The sequence below is a fragment of the Excalfactoria chinensis genome, chromosome 5 (genome assembly GCF_039878825.1).
Source record: "Excalfactoria chinensis isolate bCotChi1 chromosome 5, bCotChi1.hap2, whole genome shotgun sequence".
Lineage (NCBI taxonomy): Eukaryota > Metazoa > Chordata > Aves > Galliformes > Phasianidae > Excalfactoria > Excalfactoria chinensis.
In genome coordinates, this window is record NC_092829.1 from 4,793,162 (window position 1) to 4,818,449 (window position 25,288).

The window sequence follows — 25,288 nt, forward strand, 5'->3', positions numbered from 1 at the left end:
AAAATAAACCAAGCTACCCTCACATAATTGCGGAAGGGTTCTGGTTTGAGGGGCTCTGCTCACTGGACACAAACTCAACCTCCTTTCTCTATGTGCTGCTGATGAGTGGCTCTTCCCTCTGCCCGAGGATGTTACTCGCTACCAACACAGTTCTGAATGCAAAAAATGTGTTACTGCAGCAGTATTATCTGCATTATAGCAGTTGAGAGTAACTAGGCTGCAAAAACCAGGAAAATGCTATGCACGTAACTGGTTTGTGACCCATGGTTGCTCTTTGCCTGGGTGGACAGCAATAAACAGAAGTGAAAACCCAGCATGCTTCATTGCACTCCCCTTCAGGCAAAGGCACCATTTGGAGGGCCATGGTGTCTGGCAGTCACTTTGTTCATCACCAAATAAATTCAGGAGCTGCTCTGTGGATGGAGAGCTGGTTTTATAGAGGTCACCAAGATCACCAAGTCCAAAAGCCAGGCCACCCCCACCGTGACCACTAAGCCATGTCCCTCAGTGCCACATCTCCACAGTCAGTTCCTGAACACCTCCAGGGATGGTGAATCCACCACCTCCTCCCTGGGCAGCCTGTGCCAATGTCTAATCACTCTTTCTGAGAAAAGAAATTCCTAATATCCAACCTGACTCCTGTGCTAAGCTCAGGTAACACCACTGGTTCTATCAGCCCCAGAATTAACACAAGGCATACCTCCAGATCACTTTCTGGGTGGCCCTGACAGCCTGGACTCCCAATTAACAGTTTGGTCTCTGCCCAGTAAACAAATCAGGGGGTTCTTCCACACATGCGCTGTTGGCACAGAGCAGGGATTAATTTCCTGCTGATGGCAATGCAGAAAGCAGCCTGGCACTAAGCATTAGCATGTAACCGAGGTTTCTGTGCAACATGGCAAAGGGGAAGGGAAAGGCGCTTTGCAGGGGCAACAAAGGACCTTATGGAGATGTGCTTTCCTCCATTCTCAGGTGCTTCCTTTACGTTGGCTGTTAAATAGTTTGTGCAATTTCAGCTGCTGTTTGTCTCTCTTTGCCCAAGCAGGTTTTATCAATCAGCAGCACTGCTAACTTGTGTGCTCCCAAACCAGCAGTTATTTGTGTGAGAGCTCTTTGCAGCCTACCTAACATGCACAGGGCTTGGGAAATGATGCTCAGTACTCTCTCCATGGGCAGCTGCAGAGACCTCTGGTCTGGGGCTGAGCGAGCTGAGGAGCATTCATATACCTACACAGAGCAAAAACCATTTCCTAGATGTCTAAGTGGCAGGAGCTGCTAGCGACATATTTCAGCTATTTCTGGAAGCTCTCAGCCTGCACAGGGCCAGGCTCTGCCACCTGCAAAGGTGCAGGGTGCAGTGAAGAGTGTGGAGGAGAGCAGTGCCAGCACCACAAAGCTGCAATGCAAGTGCCATCACAACAGGAATGGTGGTCAAAATGCACAGTGCACGACACAACACAACACAAGACGTATTTCCACTGATGTCTTTTTTTAGTACAGCAGCTCAGTTTGTTGCAAGTGGCAGAGGATCTGGCAGAACTGCTGCTGGAAAATATAATTCTTCAATTAAAAACAATGGGGAGAAAAATTCCTCCCCTTGTTTCATGATCAGCTCTTCTGATACGGACCTTCATGGGGTCCTATTCTCCTATAAATCCCCGCTCCGTGCAAACTATACAATGGGCATGTTTTAAAGTCATCAGGTTTATAAGCCCGTGGGGACACATCCCTTCCTATCTACACCCCATTACACTGAATGGCAGGAAACCAGCCCAAAGGACAATGAAAAACAGCAGCTCTAACATTGTTTCCCTTTAGAAAGGTATTCCAAAAATTTCCTTAAGAGCAGCTTCCCATTAACTTTACAGGAGCAGCTCACAGGGAATATATGTTAGCAGACAGCAGCTTTTTTTCCTTCTAAGCACAAAAAAACTGCAATCTGATGAAATGGAAATTGTCTTGGGAAGTCTGTCCCCCCTTCCTCCAGGGGTTTGTAGCCTCCCTTTTTCTTCTCTGTCTCTGCTTGTGATTTCAACAGCCTGAGATCAAACAATTTCCAATTTCCGAGCAAGAAATATCTGGAGATTTGAGCTTTTATGAGCAAACAACAAGAAAAATATTGTGAAACATGTCAACACAGTTAGAACAAACACAGCGCGTTTTTCAAACCCTGCCAGGAGCTCTTCCACTATGGGCAGGGAACGTCCTCTATTGCTGTTTCTACCAGGATGTTTTGGATGCTTATAGCAACAGCTGGGCCGGTGACTCCATGCATGCTACGAGGTGTGGCCATGCACTGAACTGCAACTCTCCTTGGCTCTGTGTAAGAGCAGGAGCAGGGGAGAGGGTCAGGGACATCCTTCTCCAAGATGCAGTGGGCTTCTGCTCCCATATTAAACGTGATCCCTTTGCACAATTCAGTATCTAGAATCATGGAATGATCACAGAACGGCTGAGGTTGGAAGGGATCTTAAAGATTATGTAGGTCTAACCCCCTGATGTGGGCTGCTCACCCCCCACCAGCTCAGGCTGCCCAGGGCACCATCCAGCCTGGCCTTGAGTACCTCCAGGAATAGAGCACCCACAGCTCTCTGGGCAGCCTGTTCCACACAAACCATGCTTTGCAGAGCAACCCCAACATCCTACACAACAGCATGTGCTATCAGTTCAATCCACTCCCACAGGAGAAACAGCATTATATGGCATGATCTGGGTGGGATATCTTATCACTCAGATAAGAAAGCATAGCGCAACGTTCCTGAGTTCCCAGGTCTCCTGCATGGGAGCTTTACTCATTTATAAGAGTTGAGAATCAAGCCTGTGGATGGTGGCTACTTTTTCATCCTGGTACACACCCTCTCCACCACTGCCTGATCCACATCTCTTTAGGGTAACTTATTCACTCTCTTTGTCCCATCTGCTTTATGGAAGGAGTTCTCCTCTATATAACCCTGGCCTGTCACAGTGGGTAACGATGCTCCGTGTGCTATTCCCCAGGAGACAGATGGAAAGGAGTGAAGAGGGAGGCATGTCAGACACACTGCCACGGTGTCAGAAGGGGCTGGGTGTGATGTGCTGGTGGAGGACAAGAGGGCTGTCTGGCACCGGAGCTCTGCCAGCTGCAGTTCATCATTGCATGCACAGGGTGTTACAGGAGCAAATGAAGCAGTCTCCAGTTGATGCATAGGAAAGAGAGTGAAAACCAAGCCTGATGAAGGGACAGACAGACCCTAGGCACAAAAACAGAACTGCAGGGTTGCTTGCAAGTAAGACAAGCTTGGATGCTAAGAATGACTTGTGAACATCACATCTCCTTGGAAATGGGCTGGATACAAAACTACATATTAACTCCTACAGTAACAGAGCACAGTGCTACGGGCTTTATTTTCCTCATAAAGTTATAAACAAAGAACATCCTGGCTTTAAGCAAAGCACTTAGAAGTGAGAAGAGGGTGAACATTCCACAATGCATCCACCTAATTTTACATATTCTTCCTCCCAGCTGGTGAGGATCTCAGCCAAAGCAGCTGCTGGCCTTCACATTTTATCCTTGCTGGAATAATCCTGGTTTCATAACGAAGGGATACATCAGACAAGTTTTTCAATTTGCAGATTAGAGAAAGGTCAACCCCAGCTTAATCTGCTGCTGTGACAGGTCAGTAGACAAAGTAACTCATAAACAGTATGAAATTAATAACAGCATTTCACATATTGTGAACGCAGGCTTCCCTGCCTGTATGCCAAAGGAAATAGAAAGGGGGGACTAAAAGCAATCTAAGCAATGCCAAATAAATTCCTGGAAAAATCAAAGTAGGAATGTAGGAGGGAAAAGTCAACAGATGTACCCTTCCCAAGGACAGGCTAGGGAGCACAGAAGGCCTCTGGTGACTCCTGAGGGGTATTCCATGGCCAGCTTGAACTCCAAGAACCAGAGAAGAGACCTCAGGGAGCAACCCCGATAGGAAAGCTCAAATAAACAATGTTAACGGCTTAATGGAGTGAGGGTCCGGGGCTGACACCCACATCATCCACATGCTGGGGTGGCAGAGATGTGACTCGTTTCTTGGTCTTACTGGAGTTCCAGAGGAGAAACAACAATAATGGTTATAAATATCTGTGGCAACTCTTTCTGCTTTATTTAAACCCTCTTTCAGAACATGTTTGGGGATTAACGATAGGCTTCATACTCTGCTCAGGATTCAAATATAGGTTTTGTTTCCACTCCACCCAAATTTTTTGTCATTAGAAAATGCTCGATTTTATGCAGGCAAACGCCACAGCATATGATGCTTAGGGCAGACTGTGTTAGGTTACATAGGAAATTAAGGCTCAGGAGCACAGCTTGACTTCTGGACAACTGTACTCATGCTACAGGCAGGACTGTACGTCTTGTAGTGTCTAATAAACCAGTAGCAAAGCACTGCAGTGATTCCTGCCATGCTTTCATCCCCAGGTCCTATACTTTTATGCAATTCCCATTATCCAATTGACCCACAGTCTCCCATGCAGTCCTCCATAATAGGACCTACTGAGAAGCCTTCCCTTATTCCCCAAGCCTTCTTCAGACCAGCTGCTGTCATAAGCTGGAGGCTGGCTTCCTTCTCAGATGTCGTCATCCTTTGCAAAGTGGATGGTGGAAAATGTCCTGCTTGTCCTTGGGACACATCTGCATTGCCCAGGAACACACTGCATCATCATAGCAGCAAGGAAAGACAGCCAGCACTGCACCATTCCCACACTGCACATTTGGGGGCCCACACCCCTGTGAAGATCCCCCCACATAAGCAGCTTCCAGCTCAGGTAAATAACATTGCTTTTCATCTCGCTTCTGTCTTGCTAAAATGTTGTAACAACCCCACAGTGAGCAGAACTGCAGGACAAGTGAGCAACGCTCATGGAAATTAAGCTGAAAAAAAGCAACAAGCCAACCCACAGCAGGAGAGACGCGGCACCCCTGAGGACTTGGAGCAAACCACTGTGCAACTGAAGGAACCCTTGGAGAAGGCAGATAAGCAGCCAGGCACCTTTTCCCCTGGAGAAATCAAGCTTTCCCAAGTGTTAATGGAGTTTTTCCATCCGTGAGCTGATGGCACAGCATGTGAGAAAACATCGGCACTTTTCCCACTACCTTGCCTTTCTCCTGTTAGCAACGCGCATCCGTGCAAAATGGTGCTAGCAGAATGCCAACTAGATATCTTGACAACCAGTTATGCTGGAGGATAAAGAGGGAAAAAGATGGGACAAATCCTAATTTTAGAGGTGTAGATAGCTCTTAACTTGTTAGCACTCAGCATGGTGGACAGCTGCCCCACTGCAATATCAGGCTAATCTGCAAAAATATGCATGTTAAAAATCCATTAGTTCAGCCTGTAGACCATTAAGAGAGGTGAGACCTTCCCAGCAGAGCTATAAGACACCCAGCTGAGCTTGAGAAGCAACTCAAGCCTCTCCTTATTGCAGTAGTGCCTGGAGTGCCAGCAACTAACTTTTAAAATAGCCTTAATTATCTTAAATTTATAATGGGAGAAGAGGTGGAAGTGGTCCGGAATAGTAGCAAAATGGAGAAAAAAGTAATATCCAGACCTTAAGAGTCACAAAATCACAGAAAATTTCAAGCTGGAAGGACCCCAAGAGGCCTCCAACCCAAGCCATGCTAAAGCCCTCAGACTCCAATAATATTCTTTTGCTGTTTGTGCTCTGTCTAAGATCTACTTTCAGCACCACATAACAGATTTTTGGCCTTCTTTTAGTGACTGTGTGGCACCCCAGGGACACACTACGAGCAGAACACAGGCAGCTGCCAACACACATTGCTGCACCTAAGGGTCACTGACATGTGGGAGTACCTTGCACTGCAAAAGTGGAAGCATCGCCTGGTGCTGCTTTGGCTGCAGCATCCTCAGAAGCAACCTCAGGGAAAGGACTCAGGTAGAAAACGGCAAAAGAACTTAAGCAGATTTCTCAGGAATCAGATTTCTGCCCTACAGGATAACAGCGTTAATCATTAGTCCCACACAGGTCCCATCGTTTAAATTTCCATTTGAACAGAAGTTCTTTTTCCATCTTGCAGAAAATGAAATGAAAAATACCCGCTGCTCAACCCCGGTTCAATGGAACGCCTATGAGTGCTTTTAATAGTTTAAAATTATTGATTTGTGAAAGAAAACCCAAACATCGAGCAGAAAACACCTAACATTGCTAACTGTGCTTTTTCAAGGTTATATCAATGTATATATATCAATACATCAATGGATATATTCTCTTACAAATGTGGAAAACAATGTTCCCCCAAAGCTACATAACAAAGACATAGGGAGCTTTTCAAATAAATGAACTTTGTCTTGGGCTTATCATAGTACATTTGCAGTCACAACCATTTCATAATGACACGTTTGGCACAGACCAACTTTCATCCCTTTTCCTCCCCTTTGCTCACTTCTATTACTCTCAGCTTCTCCCCAGCCTGCAATATCGAACCAGGTCCCAAATCTGTGGCAATCTTAGCAATTTCATCCTGTTACCAGCTCAGCAAGACTTTGCTACACCACAATTTTCACACTGAGGGTGCCTGGAGTTTGCTCCTGTACAAAAAATCCTTTCTGGAGTAGTGCTGTAGCATTCTCTGATGCCATCAACTGGAGGAGTTGAGTGTTCCCAGCACTTCAGCATCTCAGGCTATTTGGGTTGAGTCAGCAAAACGCCAAGTATCAGGCTTATTTTAAGCACGCAGATTGCTATTTGAGACCTTATTTTCCTCCTCACATCGAGACTGAGATCTGTAAATATTGGCAAACATGAAAATTGGGTCTTCATACTCCACCAAAAAAAAATACTAGTCCTATCAAAGAGCCAAAAGCCATCTGGCACCACTCCTTCCAGATGTTCTCCTAAATATTCTCTTTTTTTTTACCCACCAAATGTCTGCTATTTGTATGCTCAACGGGCTGCCACAATCCTTTCTCTCACATCAATGTTCAGCTTCAGATGAGCTTCCATGCCCATTATTTCTTTCCTTTTTTTTCTTACTTAATAGGTCAGTGAGTGAACACAGCATTGTGTTTTCAAGAGTATTGTGTATCATGAAAGAATTTGCCTTTCATGATGCTTGTGGCTCAAGGGGTTGATGCTGGTTTGGCAAAAGCATTTGAAAGCTTGTTAATAATTTAAATAAACACAAAGGCTGGGGGATTCTGGAAATATTATTGGAAATACTATCTTGCCACCAAGATGAGTGTACAAAATGTATTTAAACTGGAAAATAATCACCAACGATTGGTGGAATCCCTGCCAGGACAGAAGACAAGTGTGTTATACCGGTGGAGTCATTACCCAATCAGACAAAGCAGATTATAAACTCTCACATTTGAACCACATTAGAAAAACTCTTCAATGGCAGGGATCGAGTAGATGGGGTACCTTGGATTGCTGCAGCTGTAGTGGCCTTTGTGGTGTGAAAAATAGGGATTATTTCTCAATCTGACTGCTTGCTGACTGTGTTTTACATCAGCAGCAACCTTCACTGCTGAACAAGAGGAAGATGACATATGTCATGTCCTGTATTCATAAAGTGTAGCTTAAAATTAATTGAAAACATCCTTCAGAGAAAGCTCTTATGCACTTTGTTGTAACCAAATTCTTTAATTAGTTCTTCAGGAAAAGAGGCTTTTTTTTCCCCCCCCAAATTTAATGAAAAATGTTTCAGTGAGCAACTCATAACAAGCACTGTACCACAAATGGCAGAACTATTAGTCTCCTTACATGCTGATGTTTGGTGGACCTTGCTGTCTCACATTAAAGCTGCATACAGAAAAAGACCCAGAGGCTGGCAGAGATGTGATGCTGGAGTGGCTGTATCACAGCCACAACATCCACTCTTGCACTGAGAAAATTATGGCCACACTAACATCCAGGAGAAGCCTAAACATGCAAGGAACACAAACCCCCGACCTGTAGCCTACAGCAGGCCTAGGAAAGTAATTGGTCTTTCCAGAAGCTGACTTCAATTAACAGCACCTCCACAACTGGACATGTACAAAGCAGCCACTCAGTTTTGACTCAAAAGTGAATTTTAGTGTTATCTTCCAAATTTTGGTACAGAGAGGATTATACAAGCATTAATCAGTGGATATTATCCACGTTTGACTTTATACTACTTAAATCCACTCCTCATTTTCCTTCTTTTTAGCAAAGAAAGGTCTGCCGAGGCCGATGAAAAACATGTATGTATCAGCATCAAGAGAAAATAAGGACCAAAATTGGCACAATCATGTATAAAAGATGTGTTTGCTCATTCTTCCAATCAAGGATCCTCATTAAATAATCATGTGGCTCATGTAAGAGGCTCCAATTACACGGTACAGCTCACTTTTCAAATATTCATCATCAGGCCACAGAGCCCAAATAGAAATGGAACCACACACTTCCAGATTTGGTGAGCAAGTCGCTCTGAGGAGATGCTGCTTCCTTACAGGTATTAACACCGCTGGGAAGAGGTGCCACATTTCTCATAACTGCTTTCATTGACTGTTTCCTCATCCTTCGAAGGGTCTGGGTAACTTTCCTTTAAGGAAGTGGCTGGGAAAAGTCATTTTCAGTAAAACTGAACTTTGTTTCTGTTTTTGTCAAATTAACATCCTTTCCAAGCAAATGTTGGGGTTTATTTTGGAAAACACTGAAACTAACAGTCCAATATTTCACACTTTGTTATTTTTTTTCTCTGCTGCCACTGTTCTTGTATTCACCATTTCTTCAGAGGGCAGCGGTGGCTCCAGCACATGACAGGACAGCTCCTTTCATACTTGTAGAGCGTTGAGAGTGACTTTCTATCACTCACAACTGCCCAGTTCTGCCATCTCCTTCATCAGATGCTCCATCCGCCTCTCACCCCGACTCCAAGCATATTCCCATGGGCTGCTCTGGCTTTTGGTGCCAAGCATTCTAAAAAGCAGTTCAATAAGTCGTATCCCAGGACTAACCAAAGAGCCCCACCAGCAGCTCTTATGCTTCCTGGGCATTTTCCTTCCAATCAAGCTCTCTGTTCTGTAGATAACAACCAGTGTGCCATGACTGCACTGCCCAACTCCACCTCGGCCAGCAGATTCCTGCATAGCACAGGGTTCTACATTTCACTGTAATCCCATCATAGAACAATGGGCATCTTATTGAACTAAGCCATCAGGCTTGACACACAGTCCTCATTTACAAATCAGTGATTCATCCTTTACATTTTCCATCTACCTTCATGTATTTAACAATACTAATCAGATCAAATTAATGTGCTGTATCTTTTTCCCATTCTTGCTGCCTTGGATGCAGGCACTACGCTGCTAATTTCCAGCTATCGCTGCATGCTTCACTCTCTACAGTTTCTCCCCACCAAGCTTACATTTATTAAAAATCTCTGTTACCACTATTTCAAGCCAAAAATTGCTCAGCTTATCCAACCTAAAACACTGATTGCTACATTTGTCTGCAGGAGTCGCTTCACTCCCCGAGGAAAGCAGGGCTAAAAACTACGTTTACAGCAAAAAAGAAAAAGCATCAAAAGGCACCAAAATACAGAAACATCAGCAGTTCCCATTTTCGTGGCTGGTGTGCACCTGAATGACACTACCAAGATCCACTATTGGCCCAGGCATCACTTCCTACAACACCTGTGACCCTCAGCACCCTCAGTCCTTCTGATATCTGTGGCTTCCTGTTCTGTGTTTATCCTACTGTGAAGCCCTATGTGTCAACATGACATTGTGCCTGCCTAACTTCTTCATATTTATTCAGCCCCCTTATACAACTAGCAAAGACCACACCAAGTCTTCGTGGTCTTTTTGTAGTTTTCCAGTGCAAGCTGTAGTTGTGGGGAGAAGCCAGCCAGTTTCCAAGCATTTGGTGAGACCAGGTCCTGCTGCAACACAGCACTTGTCTGGGTGGGACTTCCATGGCCAAAGGCTGTACAAACTTCTCATTAAATCCCTGTTAAATAATAGGGACTCAATGCCTTTCCAGTTGAGTAAAGGAAATAACAGGAAAAGTAAAATTAATTCAAAAGTTTATGGTTATTTTTTTTAAGGGAAATTATGCTAATAGGTCCAAGCAAACAATGGGGTGTGTATTAGGGTGGGGGTGGCCAGGAAAGTCTCCAGAGCTCGTGAATGAGGGAGAAGTAGAGCAGAAGGCACCTGCTGAGTTTCTAAGCTTTACTCCTCACTGATGCAAGCATCACATTACCTAATTTCCTCCACAAACCTCAAGTTTGAAAGCAGTTTGGATTTCTTCCTCTTGCCATTTCTTTTTCTCTCCGTTCTAATGTCCTCTCCTCCCTCCAAACCTCCTGGTCAATTTATACAATTCTGTCCTTATGCTCACACTGACTTTCAGCACTGCTTGTTCCTTCTGGCTGTTCACCCCAAGTGCCAGGAGCAAACATCCCTTTCCTTCTTAACTTTCTGCTGGATGGGGTCATAAACCAACATCTAAAACATCTTCTCATAAACCGTATGTAGTACAGCAGAGAGACCTCAAACCACTGATGGAAAATGGGGCTGGAATTAGGTGAAAATTTCTGCAGCAGTTTGTTGTGGTTTTGGTTTTGTGTGTTTGTTTTTTTTTCCTAAGACCACTGATTAAAACATACAGCGCAGCAAAGCTGAGGAAGCATTTGTCTTTGCAACACCACATGGTAGGTCGGGAAAGGAACCTGATGGCACTGACTTTCCTTCCATTGCTTGGCACCAGCATGCAAGTTCACACTTGTAAGCAAGTAAGGGAGGAAGCACTTTGAATCTGAGGACGCTGGGCAGCTGCTGGGCTGGCGAATGCTGATGGCATCGTATCTTCTGCACCATATGGTGGCAAAGACATCTGGCATAAAGAGAGAAGAACCTGCATGGTGGTGGGGTCACCATCCCTGGAGGTGTTCAAGAACCGTGGAGATGTAGCTCTGATGGACACGGCTAAGTGGGAATGGAGAGGGTGATTTGGGGTTGGACTTGGTGATCTCAGAGGTCTTTTCTGACTTTAATGATTCTATGATTACATGATTATAGTTCAGCAGCCATTAGATGGGCTGGGCCAGAAGGCGACTTCTCTGTCTCCAGCAAGAGACAACCAAAGGCACACTCCTGTTAAGAGCATTAAACAGGTCCTAATAAATCCTAGTTGGTACAGCATTTGCTCTCAGATTTAACTGGCATTTTCAAGCTGAGAGTAAAGTGTGTCAGTGCTGCTGCTTTTCAGACAGTGATGGCAAAGAATAAGTCATAAATTCAGGGCTGAAATCAAACACACTGACTGTGCTTGTTTGTGTTTTTTCCTGACATTATCTGGATGTGGAGTTACTGAAAAACAAATTCTGTCCTGTGGGAAAATTTCATATTATTTTCAATTTTCTTTTCATCTCAAATGAAGGGGAAACAGCAAACCTTTCTGTGGAAAAGAAAGCTCCAGAGGAAAAATGTCTGGAACAGCTGAAACACGTTGCTTCAGCTAATTTAGCAGCGTCGGTATAGGTAGCAAATAATGCATGGCACTTACAGGATTCCCTCTGTGCTGTTCAGCGGGAAGGATGAATGCCTTTGCAAAGCATAAGAAACCTTAACATGAATTTAAAAGGCAGGAAAGAAAAAACCAACAACCTTTGTGCAACTAAGTAAAAATAGCTGCCCTACATTTTTTAGGAGACAGGAATGACTTTTTGGAGACTCAACCTGAGAGGCCCCACAAACCGAGTCACTGATGGTGAAGCAGAACCCTCGTGGAGCAGCCTGGCACTGCCTGGGGCTCAGCAGACCCACAGCTACTTCAGGTGGAGCTGCTGGGATCTATCTGTAAGACCATTCTCTCCACCGTGCACCAGTTTCCCCACCCGCAAATCAGCAGTAAAGCTATTCACCTCTTCACACCTCCCCAGGATGGGGAACACTAGCTCAGTCTTTTGCCTGTCTGTGCTTTCACCGTCTCCTGGAAAGCAAAGGATGATGTTGGCAGAGAGCTGGCAGAGAGAAAGCAAACAGAAACACAGACATTCTGAAGCAGAGCTCCAAGTGCTACAGTGCTAAACTCTTAGTTTCAGTAAATACTACAGACCCAAGCGGGTTACAGTGAGGGTAAGCTGAAAACCAACTCCTGAATAAGTACTGGAAGATGCGTCATTTCCATTTCCAAAATGCTGCTGATATGCTGCAAAATCCCTTTGCAACCCATCCAGAACAGCTGGAACTCTGCTAGAATCACACCCTCCCTGTGAAGATTTTTTTTGCCCATCAGCACATTCTGCAGCATGTTTCTTTTCCCTTCCCTTGGTGGCGATGGAAGCACTGTGAGCACTGCCTGGCTGTGCTGACGCCTCGTGGGAACTGGTCATGGATGATCACAGAAAAGTTGGAAGAAATCCCCCAAATCCTTCTTGCTGAAGCTCGGGCTCTGACCAATAGAGCAGAGGGACTGCGGGCACTCAGTGCTGGCAACTGCAGGCAATTATCTGGAGGCTGAGATGGAAAAAAATGTAACATATTTTATGCGGATGTCAGAATAATGGAACGAACAGTAGAGAAGGAGCGACTAAAGCCATATTTCTGGGATCAGCACTGTGTAGAAACAGCCCGAGATTCATCCTGTGCAGACAGCATTAGAAATTACCCTGATGACAAAGGGAAAAGAAAGGAAGCTATTCTGTGCATTTTCCTGCTCTTCTGGGTGCAATCAGCACACATCTCCAGCGCTGCCATTAGCGTTCCTCCACCAAAGACATCTCAGCAAAGCACAGCTCAGATTTTCAAAGACGATGTTGGAAAGATTCCCAGATTATATAGTTTCCTCTTTAATTTATACCTCTGAGGATAACGCTCATCAAGGAGGCAGTGAAAGTGGTGAGGCATCCTCAGACCCAGCTTGATTTATTAACAGTGGGTGCATTATTCTCACTTGGAAAACGATGCTAGGATCCCAAGCTTCCAGGAAAACACCCCTGTTTGCTGGTAGGTTATCAAATATGAGCTGACCATGTACTTGCACAGCAGAAATGCATAAGTGCCTTGCACACTACGATTCACCTGCACAAAATGCAGTATGCTAAATGCTATGAAGTAGGTTAGAAGAATGGTATAACAGGAAGAAGTCCAAACTCCAAAATCTCCAACTGGGAAGAATTTTGCTTGCACGTGTAATTCAGCCTTCCATCCTCAGGCCATTTTTGAATGGTATGGATGCACAGAAATGGACAACCATGTTACAGTGCATGTAACTAGTTGGATATTACAAATGCCATCTTCACGGCCTGGCAGATCTACTAAATATTCCAGGGATTATGCATGGTCTGCTTAGCAAGCTCAAAGTAAAAAGCAGATTGCACACATTTCACACAGCGTAAATCCCCGCGCCTGTCTCCTTAGCTCCGACCTGAACTTCTACAACACAGTAAATGAATTACAGAGGCCAATGTCGGAGAGACATCGAAGAATAAAAGATCCCAAAACAGCAAGTGGCTCTGACAGTGACAGCTAATCAGAACATCCTCTGTAACCCATAATGTTAATTTCTAAGGTAGGAAAAGAAAAAAGCGCATAACTCAGCAATTCTGAAGTAGAGCAGAGAATTCTTCAGGGCAGAATTAGTCCATTTAAAATATAATATAGGTTTATTTGGAGGAACCACCCTGCTATAAAACCAAACAAAAGCAAGATACATTTCCGAGCCCTGTTGGTAGCCATATCGTGTCAAACACAAACAGTTGACTGGGGTTGAATTTGCAAACGAATGCATTTGATTTCTAAGACTTGACTCATTTGTATTTATCATCATTTTGATCCACGCATCCCTCGCAGGATGATCTTTTGCTGGATGGTGGGTTATAAAAAAAAAAATAACTTTCAGGAATTTCACTCCCTTTTTCCTGGCATCAGCAGAGGCTGTTGTACGTTTCATTCTCATTCATCCAGGTAAAAATTACCCAGTGTTCAGGCAATGGCCCCACATTTGTGCACGCAAACAAGATGCTCGTTTGACTTCTCAGTGCTGCACGCTACGTACCCACACTGAATGCACATAAAACTTTCTAAGTAGAGGATCAGCTGCCACCTCCTGAAGATCCACTCAACGCTGTTTAATGATGTAAAAATCCTATCTCATCCGTTTTACTGAGATTCCATTTGCCAGCCATTTTGACACAATGGCTTCTGATGAGTGAAAATGATAAACAGAGCTACTGCATGGAGGCTCCATATCCTGTTTCTTTCACAAACAACATGTTCAGAAAAGATTGACTCCTCTGGGACTTCTCCCAGCTCTCACACATCTCCTTGGAGCTTTTCCTGAAGGCAAAACATCCCTCCTGCAAATTAATCCCTGTCTGAGAATCACGGATTATTTGTGTCGGCATAACATGGATGACCCGAGAAATCGACTATTAGAGGAAAACATGATGAGCAAAATTGGGATCTACATTTCTGTAACTTTTGTCAAAGGGCTGGAGAACACATGTTCCTTGTATTGCTGTAAGTCTGCGGTATGTCTGGTTACAGTGTGCATCCCACAGCTACACCTGCACAGAGAGGTTCAGCCAATGTGCACACTGCGTTCCCAGCGCATTGTGCTACACCTCATTGCTGAAGTCTATAGGAATGAAGATACTGTGATACTCAAAGCTTTTCCTACACGAGTACAAAGTGCATCTCTTTAGCCTCTGCATTAAGGACATGAAAGGAAAGATGTAATTAAGGCTTATGGAAACTCAGTCCTCCCCTCACACATAAGTAGTGAGATAAGAGACAATACCCATAAGGCCTCACCAAACCCTCCCATGCCACACAAAGGGTGCTGCTAAGCAGAGGGGAGCTGATACGAGGTGTTGTGCTCCCTACATCTGCATGCCTTGGGTTTTCATTTCCCATCCCAGCGATGGCGCAGTTAACCCTTGTTGTAAAAAACACCTTCTTTATACCCAACCTAAATCTCCTCTCTTTTAGTTTGAAACCACTTACCCATGCCCTATCACAGCAGACCCTCCTAAAGAGTCTGTCCCCTTCTTCCTTAAAGCCCCTTCAGGGTGCTGCTCCCAGCTCTCCCTGGAGCCTTCCCTTCTCGAGGCTGCACAGCCCCAGCTCTCTCAGCCTGTCCTCACAGGGAGGTGTTCCATCCCTGGGATCATTTTTGTGGCCCTCCTCTGGACACACTCCAACAGGTCCATGCCTCTCCTGCACTGAGGACTCCCCATCTGGATGTAGTATTCCAAGGTAGATCTCACAGCACAGAGGGGCAGGATCCCCTCTTTGCCCTGCTGGCCATGATCCTTTTCATGCAGCCCAAGATGCAGATGGCTTTTATAATAGCATTGCCAAGCTGAACTGCTGTGCAGGCTATGTGCATGCCAGGATGTATGTGGGGTGAAGGTCTCCCCACCTCCCTAATATGCACAATGCTGTCTCTGCTGGTTCACACATACTCCTTCCTTCAGCCCTGCTACCTCCAAGCTGGGAGGCAGGATAAAAACCTGCAAATGGTCAAAGTCCATTGCTGATTGCAAGGCATGATTGCAGTGTTTTCCTCCATTGATTCCTTTAATGGTACCCCATTCAGGAGCAGCATGCAAGAGGTCAGGGCACAACAGAAGAATATCAGTGTGAACTCCAACAGATCAAGCTGCCCACAGCCCCTCTGCAAGAATGGTACCTGCATGTGTCACTAAGACATCGACCCACATTTGCATGGAAAAAATCCCTATGGGTCAAGAGAAAGAAACACAAGATTCCCAGCAGCTGGCACTGGGAAGGCTCCCTGCCTGACAAGGCTGTCCCTTACATTTGTTTTTTACTGGCTGTGATTAACAAGCACTTCAAAGCTCCTAACAATAAATCAGATGCAGTTCATAAATTCAGCACTGCTGAAAAACCGAATGTAACTCATGTCCTGAGTGGCACAGCAAAGCCTGCAGCTGGCATAGCTCAGCAGACCTTCAGACACCCCCCAGCATACAAAGCGCCCTTCAGTGTGCAGCCTCCTGGGCTCCATCCTAAGCAGTACCCAGGGGAACTCCTTGCTGTGGCAACACGTCCAGGCTGGGATTCATAGAATAGGATCGTGGAACCTTAAGAGTCACAGAGTCACTACTGTAAGAAGGAGATGGTGGCAAAGCTGTAGCTGTTAGTGGCAGGGGTGTCAAAATAGTCTCTGAAGAACCAGCTACCTTATCTTATAAGGGTTTTAAGTACTTTACTGAAACAAGGACTGAGATGTGCAATTATTACTATTTCAAGTTTGCTTTTGCAGGTGAATGCCATGAATTTTCTCACTGCTGGAGATGTGCATTTTCTGAGAGCACTGACCAAAAAGCAGATGTGACTTCAGAACCATGAATACTGAACGCAGATTCTGTTCCTCGGTGCTGAATCATGCACAGTCTGCTGCAGCACGTTACCCCCCCCTTAAATTGGAAAACTAATTATAAATAATGCTTCATTGCTTGAAGCTGCAGTTTGCTAAGACAGGCTAAAAACAAAGAAACCCCAGAAATCTGCAAGCAGCCCCAATCTGACAGTAAGAACAGAATATGAAAAACAGAGAGAAGGATATAAATGCCATATTAAGAAGGAAAAGGCTCTCTGCATTCTTGGCTCATTTTGGAGGTATGACTGCTCAGAAGGGAAAGTGAGGCAAACTCTTATGACATCAATTTTAAAAACTCCATTCCCAGTTAATGATGTGAAACCACAACTCCTTAGCTATTTCGGCAACGGTGAGGTAAAACACGTGTGCACAAAGTTATTTGGTCTCTGGGCCTGATGCAGAGCCACACACTACTCCTGAGCATCATGGGGTCAGTCCTGTCCACATCTTGGGCCAGTGACCCTCCATGGGACACGCTGTGAGGAAAAGATGGGCAGATCTGTGGGATCTGCCTAACTTTTTGAAGAGTGCTGAGCCAAAGGCAGCATAACCCAAAGGGATGGCATGGAACTGCATCACGGAAGGGTCAGGCCAAGTGTTAGGAAAAGGTTCTGCACCACAGGGTGATGGCATGGAACACGTTCCCAAGGGCCCCAAGCTGCCAGAGTTCAAGGAGCATTATACCATTGAGACCCTGTGCCATGCAGCCCAGGGAAGGCACAACATACAAAATTCAACTGGAACATCCACAGCCTCCCCGTTGCTGCTCTTCTCCTCCCCAGCCTCTCCTCCTCTGTCCTTGCCTATAAATAAAACGTTTCATTACCCAGCGAAAAAGAATAAAAGAAGCAGGTGAGTCACCCTCTCTGGTTTTACATCTCTCTTTCATCTGCCTCATCCTCTTCCTCAACACATTTGCAGCTCTGAAGTCAAACAGGGATTGAGTCACCTACATCCCTGTAGGGATTTCAAGCCTGGAGATCTTATGCTCCTCCAATTGCACTTTTCAGACCCAGATGCAGAGCTTGTGCTAGAGAGCCCAAGAGGATCTCTCACTCCTGCTTCACCAAGGTGGTATTTCAATAAGGATTTCTTCTAGATGACTGACTGTGAGCTGTGACGAAATGGCCACCCTGTCAAACTTTATGAGAATGACAGGAAGAGCCAAGAAGAAACCCACAGTGTTTCTGTCTCTCTGCAAGGTATTACTTCCACTCACACAACACCAGGGGCCACACAGAGACTTCCACCAAACGATCTCCATCACTCTCAGTCCAGCATCGTTTCAGTCCAGGGAGGAGAGTAAAAAAAAACAAGAAATTCAATGATCTGAAACAAGAAGGACTAAAATTTCAAAGATAAAATTGTCATGGATATATATCCTTCCTCAGTGAGATTAAAACTGTCTTCAGCTGGCTAAATCACAGCAAGACTGCCTGGCAGTTGGGGACAGATTTGTGAACAACTCCTCAGGCTCCCCTGCAGCAAATGCTTAGGTCAGTGAATCCACCCTATGAAAACTCTTTCTACAACAACTTTAAAAAACAATGGGTTCTCAGGGATCTCAGGCTGTACAGTGCACACAGCCTTGTATGGTACGTTTCCTTGGATGTCTGACAGGGCAGATCTTGGAGGGCAATACTTGGGAGGCCAGGAAAGCAAAGAAGCTAGCAAAAGCAACCTGCTCAGCATTTGGTTGTCATCTGACATACCCCAACAGCAACACTGCCTAACCACAAAAGTGCAGATCTCATGCTCACACCCCATCTGTGGCTTCTCTAAGCAGGAGGAATGGGACAGGATGGCCAGGAAAGTCCTGACCACTGTGCCAGGCTGAAGGCAAAGAGCATCCCTGTGTGAGTAACAGCAAGCAAGGTCCACTGGCGGCTCCTAACCTCAGCTACATGGATAAAGTGACTGCCACCACAGCCTGGAAATCATCCCATGGATAAACTCAAAGACTCACACAGTCATAGAATCATTAAGGTTGGAAAAGGCCTCTAAGATCACCAAAATCCAACTGTCAACCCACCCTCACCATGCTCACTGCCCATGTCCCTCAGTGCCACATCTCCACAGTCCTTGGATACCTGCAGGGACAGAGACTCCACCACTGCCCTGTACCTGCACCATGGCGGTAGAGTCCCTTCTTACCTTTATCCATCTCTCTGAAGGAAACCACGTTTACTTATTTATTTATTCTGGGAGATGCCTGGCAGCTTGTGTCACATTTTTGGAAATAATGCTTTTCAAGGAATTTTAATCACTGTTGATGTATAAAAATAAATAACAGAATCTGTGACCAGATGGTGTGTTGGGTGATATGGGGCTCTTCTTCATCAACACAAAACAGCTCCCCAGGCCTTGCAAGAGCTGCCTGCCAGCTCCTCTCACCCTAAACCAAATTCATCTTCAGGAAGGAGCAATTTGAAGGAGTGAAATATTCTCAGCAAAATCTAGAGGCCAAGTGTAAAAGCAGGAGCTCTGCTTTGCCCATGCCCAGAATCTACTGGAGTCGATCCTTACTGCTGGAGGAGGAGCAGCTGTGGGATCTGCGGCTCCTTATCACCCCAACTTTGCTTGAGAAATCTCTGAGCTTTCCGCTCTTTGTGGGAAATATTCTTCAGTAATTCCAATCACTGCAGATTTTGGTTGATCCAGAGAACACGCAGTGAAACCCATTGCTTTTCATCATTCAGAAACCACTCACAAGGTTTTGACACAAAGCCAGCTTGGCTCAAGGCTGGGCCCGAGGCCAGCTTGAAAATATTCCCGAACCTTTCAACAATCCCTGGCTGGTTTTCAAACTTAAAACAAAAGCCCAGGTCGGGGAAAGTTTGCAAATGTTTAGGTTGTGTAAGAAAATTTCTGAACATCTTGGGATAAATTCCCATCATCTGTTCTCATGCTGGGAGAATCTCCCAGTCTCCGTATCCTTCTCTTGCCTCACAGAGCCTAACAGTGGTCTTTACAAAAAGGGCTTGTATTAGAGCTGGACAGAAAGATATAGGATGTGCTGGGTGTTGTTTGGAAAGCAAACAGGCCAGGCTGGCTCCTGTTTGGATGCCTTATTCCTTGCCTGAATTGTCCCCAGGTGCTCCATTACGTAGCAAGAGTTCTAAGTTTATAGCACTTTATGGAGCCAGGTATCCTTAATGGGTTCATTGCTACATTTAGGAACATGCAGCAGTCCACTCTAAGCAGCAGAATTACAGAGTTTTCTGAAATACTTCACAGTTTCAGATGTTCAGCAATATGACAGAACTCTTACTCAGCAACTTGAGGACATTTAGTCACACAGAGAATCGTGAAATGCTGTGCTTCTCCCTGTGTAGGTAATGTAGAACAGAAATGTAGGCACTGCAGCCACAAATAGAGACTGCAGGCACAGGGCTCCACTGATTGGGTTGCTGCTGTGTCTGGCACACATACACACTTCACACACACATGCACAAACACATACCAGATACCTATTAAACAGGGAAAACAAAATGAAGAACATGTAAAACACATTCCTGCTCTCAAGATATTGCTAATCAGACTGACTGCTAGCAAACATCAGGAAAGGTCTGCATTGCTCACTTCATCTCTACCTTGCCACCATTCGACAAACGCTAACAAATATATGCAAAGTCCCTTTGCAGATGATTCCAAAAGCAGGCATTTTTTTCCTCTTTTTCTTTTCTCCTTTCACCTCGTCTTTATCTTTCTTTTTCCTTTTTTTTTCCCCCTTTCTCTTCTTTTTCTTTTATCCTACCATTCTTTCTATTCTGCATTCTCTAAGCCTGAATCTACAAACAAGGCTTGAAGAAGCTTCCATTAAATGTTAAAAGGTTTTCAGTCTATTGGGACTTACGCTATTTCAGAGATCAGCCTGTTTGGTTCTGTATGCTGAGATTCAGCATGGCCATATTTTTATCCATCAGTGAGCAACAAAAGCTCACGTGATCTCTTCCTCCTTCCTCGTGTCGTTGCACCATTGAGCAGCCCAACCTCAGGACCCCAATGCTGCTCTGCTCCATGCACATGCCTCGTGCCCCGAGCAACCTTATAATACCATCTGCCTCCCTTGCCAGCAAGAAGTCACGTTCCACGACCTACGGCTCAGATCAGTGAACGAGCAGCACATCAGTAGATTTTCTGCCTGCCCAAAGCTACAAAACAGCAAAACATTTCCCACAGAAGCCAATGGGCATTAGATCCCATTTGACTACTGAACTCGGTAGCATTAAGCAGACAGAAAAGCAGCAGGGAAACATCCATGTCAAGAGAACACACATGCACAGATGCACAATCACATCCTGAAAAAAACACACGGATGAGTACGAGCAGAATAATATAGCCACGCTGACTCTTGATTATTCTGGCCAGCTACTCTTTGTGCTGATTAACTGAAGGGGATTACGAAGGACTCAGCCCAAAAACGCAGTTCCTAATGCTCCTGCAGCTATTGCATAACAAGACCAATTCCCGTCCCAAGCCCTGACCCTCAACTTACTCAACACAAGTTTAACGCTGTCAGGTTGTATAATGGAAACACCTGCTTCCCAGTGAAGTGGAATCTATATGGGACCCACCAGGTTCCCAAGGGCTGGGTTATTTGTTATCTGAGTTCCCGGGCAGGCAGTAGAGGGAGAGGAAGTGGGCAAGTATCACCAAGAAGGAAATAGAGCCGCTTTCCCCAAGGCATTTATATCAGGACGTACTGGAAGCTAAAGCCCTCTGAGCTTCATTAATCCATGCACGCTTGCTGCTGGCACACCCACTGAAGAAACGAACCCCAAACCAAGGGAAATCAAATACATCTCTAAAATAAATTGAAAAAATATATGAACTCACACAGCCTGGCTCAACTAAATGCACCTTAAGTTAGGTACACCTAAAACACAGCAATCCAAAAGTCTGTGATTACAATGCTATCTCCAAAAGCACGCAGAAAAGATAACAACACTTCAGAACAGTCACTCCATTAAAATCTGTGTGCTGAAATAACATCACGGGGCCACGCAGGAATTTCAGGTGCGTAAGGAATATGTGAAGTAACCCCTTTGCCTTCTATCGCTCTGGATGTGTACAGGTGCAAGACAAATGAGGACGGAGCACCACCAAGTTGAACTGCAACCGAATGCCTTGCCAGATCCGACTGAAAACTGGACTGCCTTTGCCCAGCAAATCGTAAAAAGCTTTGGGGAACTTGGCTGGGTCCCGCATCCCCTCCCCCACCATAGCAGATAATAATTTGCAAAGGCCGCGATTGCTCGCTCTTTTCTATGCGCTCGCTAACTCGCTAGCGATGTTTTCAAGCAGCAGGGCTGGGCGAAGAGCAGGGGGAGGGACGGGGACAGAGGCAGGGGATGCTGCTGCCGCCAGGCCCCTTTGTTGAGCATCAGCGGATACCCCTCGCCTCTTACCTGGGGATGCAGTCGCCATAGCAACGGGCGGGTGCTCCCTGGCGGAGCCGAACGCCAGCTGCTCCCGCTGCTGAGCCCCGTCTCCATCCCGCAGCGCAGCCCCAGCCGCGTACTGCTCCGCCCCGGCCGCAGCCCAGCGCTCCGCGGTGCCCGCCAGCAGCAGGTCCTGGGGGTCCGGCGGGGCTGACATGCTGCTGCCAGGCGGCCGCTGGCTCCGGCTCTCGGGCTGCGGCGGGAGCCACCGAAAGTGGCCGCCGAGGGCTGGCTGCTGCGCGGCCGCGCTGGGTCTGGCCGGCTGCGGGACTCGGAGCCGCCGCTGCTGTTGCTCGTATCTCCACTAGCGCGTATTACGCAGGTGAAAATGGCTTGTTCAGTTGGAGCCTTCCAGCCCTTGCGTCACCCTGTGGCTGGCATATCACAGGGCAGGAATCTGCCAGCCTAGCTGCTGCTCTCCCCCACTTAACCGCTTCGGCAGGGTAGGCACGGACTGCGCGCGGGGGGGAACACGCACCCTTCCAGGCAAGCGCATCCCCCGCCTCTAAATCTCTTCCCGCGACAGCGTCCCGCAGAGCACGCTCAAACAGCGCAGCCACTGTGGGGATGGCGCTGGTTTCCCTTACACCGCCAGGGGAAAGACAGCCCCACGGCCACGCGCATCCCACGAGCTCCCAGCTGCCCCCCGATCTCCAACGGCCAAGCAGCAAAAGCCACGCTCCGCTCGGCTTTGTGCAGTTGGCTCCGTGCTGCCTGCACGTCAGGGAGAGACGATCACAGCTTCTTGCATCTAAATGACACTTGTCAGAATAAACTCACAGCAGGTGTCTGCATGCCTTACTTCTTCTTTTTTTCTTTATTGTATTTTCATTCTTACCGGTTCTCCTAAGCAAGCTGTGCTAGCAGAGGTGGTGCAGGGAACCCCTGCAATTAAGGAGAGAAGCATTGGTAAGAAACGCAGGAGGGGTAGGATCTGTGCCACTTCTCAGGTGCTCTGGGAACCAGTACCCATGCTGTCATTGTACAGAGCAAACAAAGTCCAGTCTGTTGTGACAGTACAAGGGGGGTGGTCTCAGACCAAACGAGTGGAGATTTAGGTTGGATCTAAGGAACAGGAGGGTAAGGGCAGTGAGGCACAGGTTGCCTAGAGAGGCAGTGAGTGCCTCATCTCTGGGAACACCCAGGTTCAGACTGAGAGGGGCTCTGAGCACCTGACGGAGCTGTGGATGTCCCTGTTCATTGCAGGGGATTGGGACCAATTGGCCTTCAATGGTCCCTTCCCACTCAAACAATTCTGTAATTCAGCCAGGTGGTATCAGACCATCCCTGCACTGCACAGAGCTCTGGCACTGACAGGTCAAAAAACAGGTGGTATTTTGTAAATGGGATTCTCAGGATCTGACCCTTACAATGTGCAAAGTCAGGCTGTGAGGCAGGGAGCTGTTGCTCCAGCCATACAACTTCACCTTACACCAGCTCTTTGCCTTGTTGCAGCAACAGTCCTGCTGTGTTCATGTCCCAGCCTCCCCAGCCACACTTCAGATCCTCTCCAGCTTAAGGAAGCCATGCTTGCACCTGGATTTGGAAACTTAAGTCACTTCTACTCTCTCCATGTGAAGGGGGAGGAAATTTAGGGTAAGCTCATACTGCCAGATGAAGAGCCTTAGAAGCAGCCTCCATCTTCTGTATTATCTTCTCAAAGAATCTCAAGGAATCAGAATTGTCTTAGAAGGAACCTTCAAAGGCCATCTGGTCCAACCCCCCCTGCAACGAACACGGACACATACAGCTTCCTCAGGTGCTGAGACCCCTGTCCAGCTTGACCTTGGCTGTCCCCAGGAACGGGGCATCCACCACCTCTCTGGGCAACCTGTGCTGATGTTTTGCCAGCCCTTATTGTAAACAACTTTCTCCTTGTATCCAAACTAAATCTCCTGACTCCAGTCCAGGATCTATTTCTGGGAGTAGTCATGCTGCTGCTTGAATCAGTGCTATTCAGTGCCAGCTCCCCTGCGCCCTCCACAGATGGGCTCCTCAGCCTTTGGGGAGGCTGGGAACCAAAGCAATGAGGTGCCAGTGTGAGCAACATATTGAGCATCAGCCAAACCACACAAGCCAGGTGACTGCTGTGACTTCAGATAAACTCTGTGGTCTCAAGCTCTGAGTGCTAAGCGTGGTTGTAAGTAATAGGGTGCTACTGTAGGTAGGGTTGCATGGTATAGTTCTAGTGTGGAGCTACTGAAGACTAAGATCAGTTCAATTTGGCTTCAGAAAAGGAAATCACAATGTTACTGTGATATTGCCCTGAAAAAAAAACCACAACACAACCAACCAACCAACCCCACCTCTGAAGCAGCCATAAACTGAGTTTATTGTCTCAGAGCTTCCCTGATAGCACTGGTGCCTTGTGGGACAGCTTGTGCCAACACACCATTGCCAATTGCACCCATTCACCTGGGGATCCTGGGGGTTCTCCAGACTCTGCCTGCCCTGGAAACTTATGGAATGGGTATTTCTCTCTCATTTTGAGCTCCCTAGTCCAATGAGTTACTGATAAGTGACAACATCAAACCCACTTGTCTTGGTCTGCTTTATGTGCTATTTCTAGATCAGTGATTATTATATAGGTCACTTTACTTTTCAGGGCAGCATATGTCTTAACACAACATGCAGCACCATCTGGGCTACAAGAAGAAAACTGCTCCAAACCCCTTGGCTGAAATATGGCTATCCAGAGGGTAAAGGCAATCAGCAAATCTCCTCCTGAGCCACTGCCTCGTTAAAGCACTTACAGAAGGATGCAACACAGCACAGTCTACCAAATTCAGTTTTACTTTGAGTTAGTTCCTGGTAATCACAGAATGCCTTGGGTTGGAAAGGGCCTCAAAGATCCAATTCCCCTGCCATGGGCAGGGTTGCCCATCACAAAACCCATTCTCTAAAATCACCTGAGATAGAAAATGCACCTTTGATGACAGTTTCAGGGTTTTTTTAATGAAACAGATGACAACATAGACAAAGTTTCACTGTTGCCTGTGCTCCTGCAGTACTCAGCAACACCCTTACTGACTTCCACCAAAGTGATTGCCATGCAGCTTCCCAAACCCCTCATTAGGAGCACTGATTCACCTGTAACCCACATGCACAGCACTTATCATTGCCAACACCTTCATGGAACAGCAACACCACCACCGTGCTCTAGATACCTTACATGCACAGACTTATTGGAGTTTCTTTATTTGTTTACGTTAAGATAAGGCTGTGTTTGCTGCACTTTAGTAGCATGATTTTAGTCATCACGTTCTTACTGCCAAATTCCCCAACTAAAGCTCACCACTTGAGCAACAGGGATAAATTTAACTAATTCCTTGTTTCTCCTTTGACATACACCCTATCATACCTGTTATAGTGTCTGGTTATGACTCTGACAAGATTCTGGTGATATTAATTATTAATAGTGTTAACAATATGCAGTACATATACAGAAATGTCTTGTGGTGAAGCTTAAT

General features: G+C 46.1%; 1 protein-coding gene across 1 annotated transcript in view; it reads right to left on the reverse strand.

Annotated features, from left to right (window-relative positions):
• RTN1 (reticulon 1) overlaps positions 1–22,116 on the reverse strand; it is a 92,459-nt gene extending 70,343 nt beyond the window's left edge. Inside the window, exon 1 of the mRNA XM_072337352.1 lies at positions 21,786–22,116. Within this exon, the coding sequence (XP_072193453.1) occupies positions 21,786–21,975 (190 nt within the window). The 5' untranslated portion in view covers positions 21,976–22,116. The remainder of the gene's footprint in view (positions 1–21,785) is intronic.
• Positions 22,117–25,288: the final 3,172 nt, after the last annotated feature.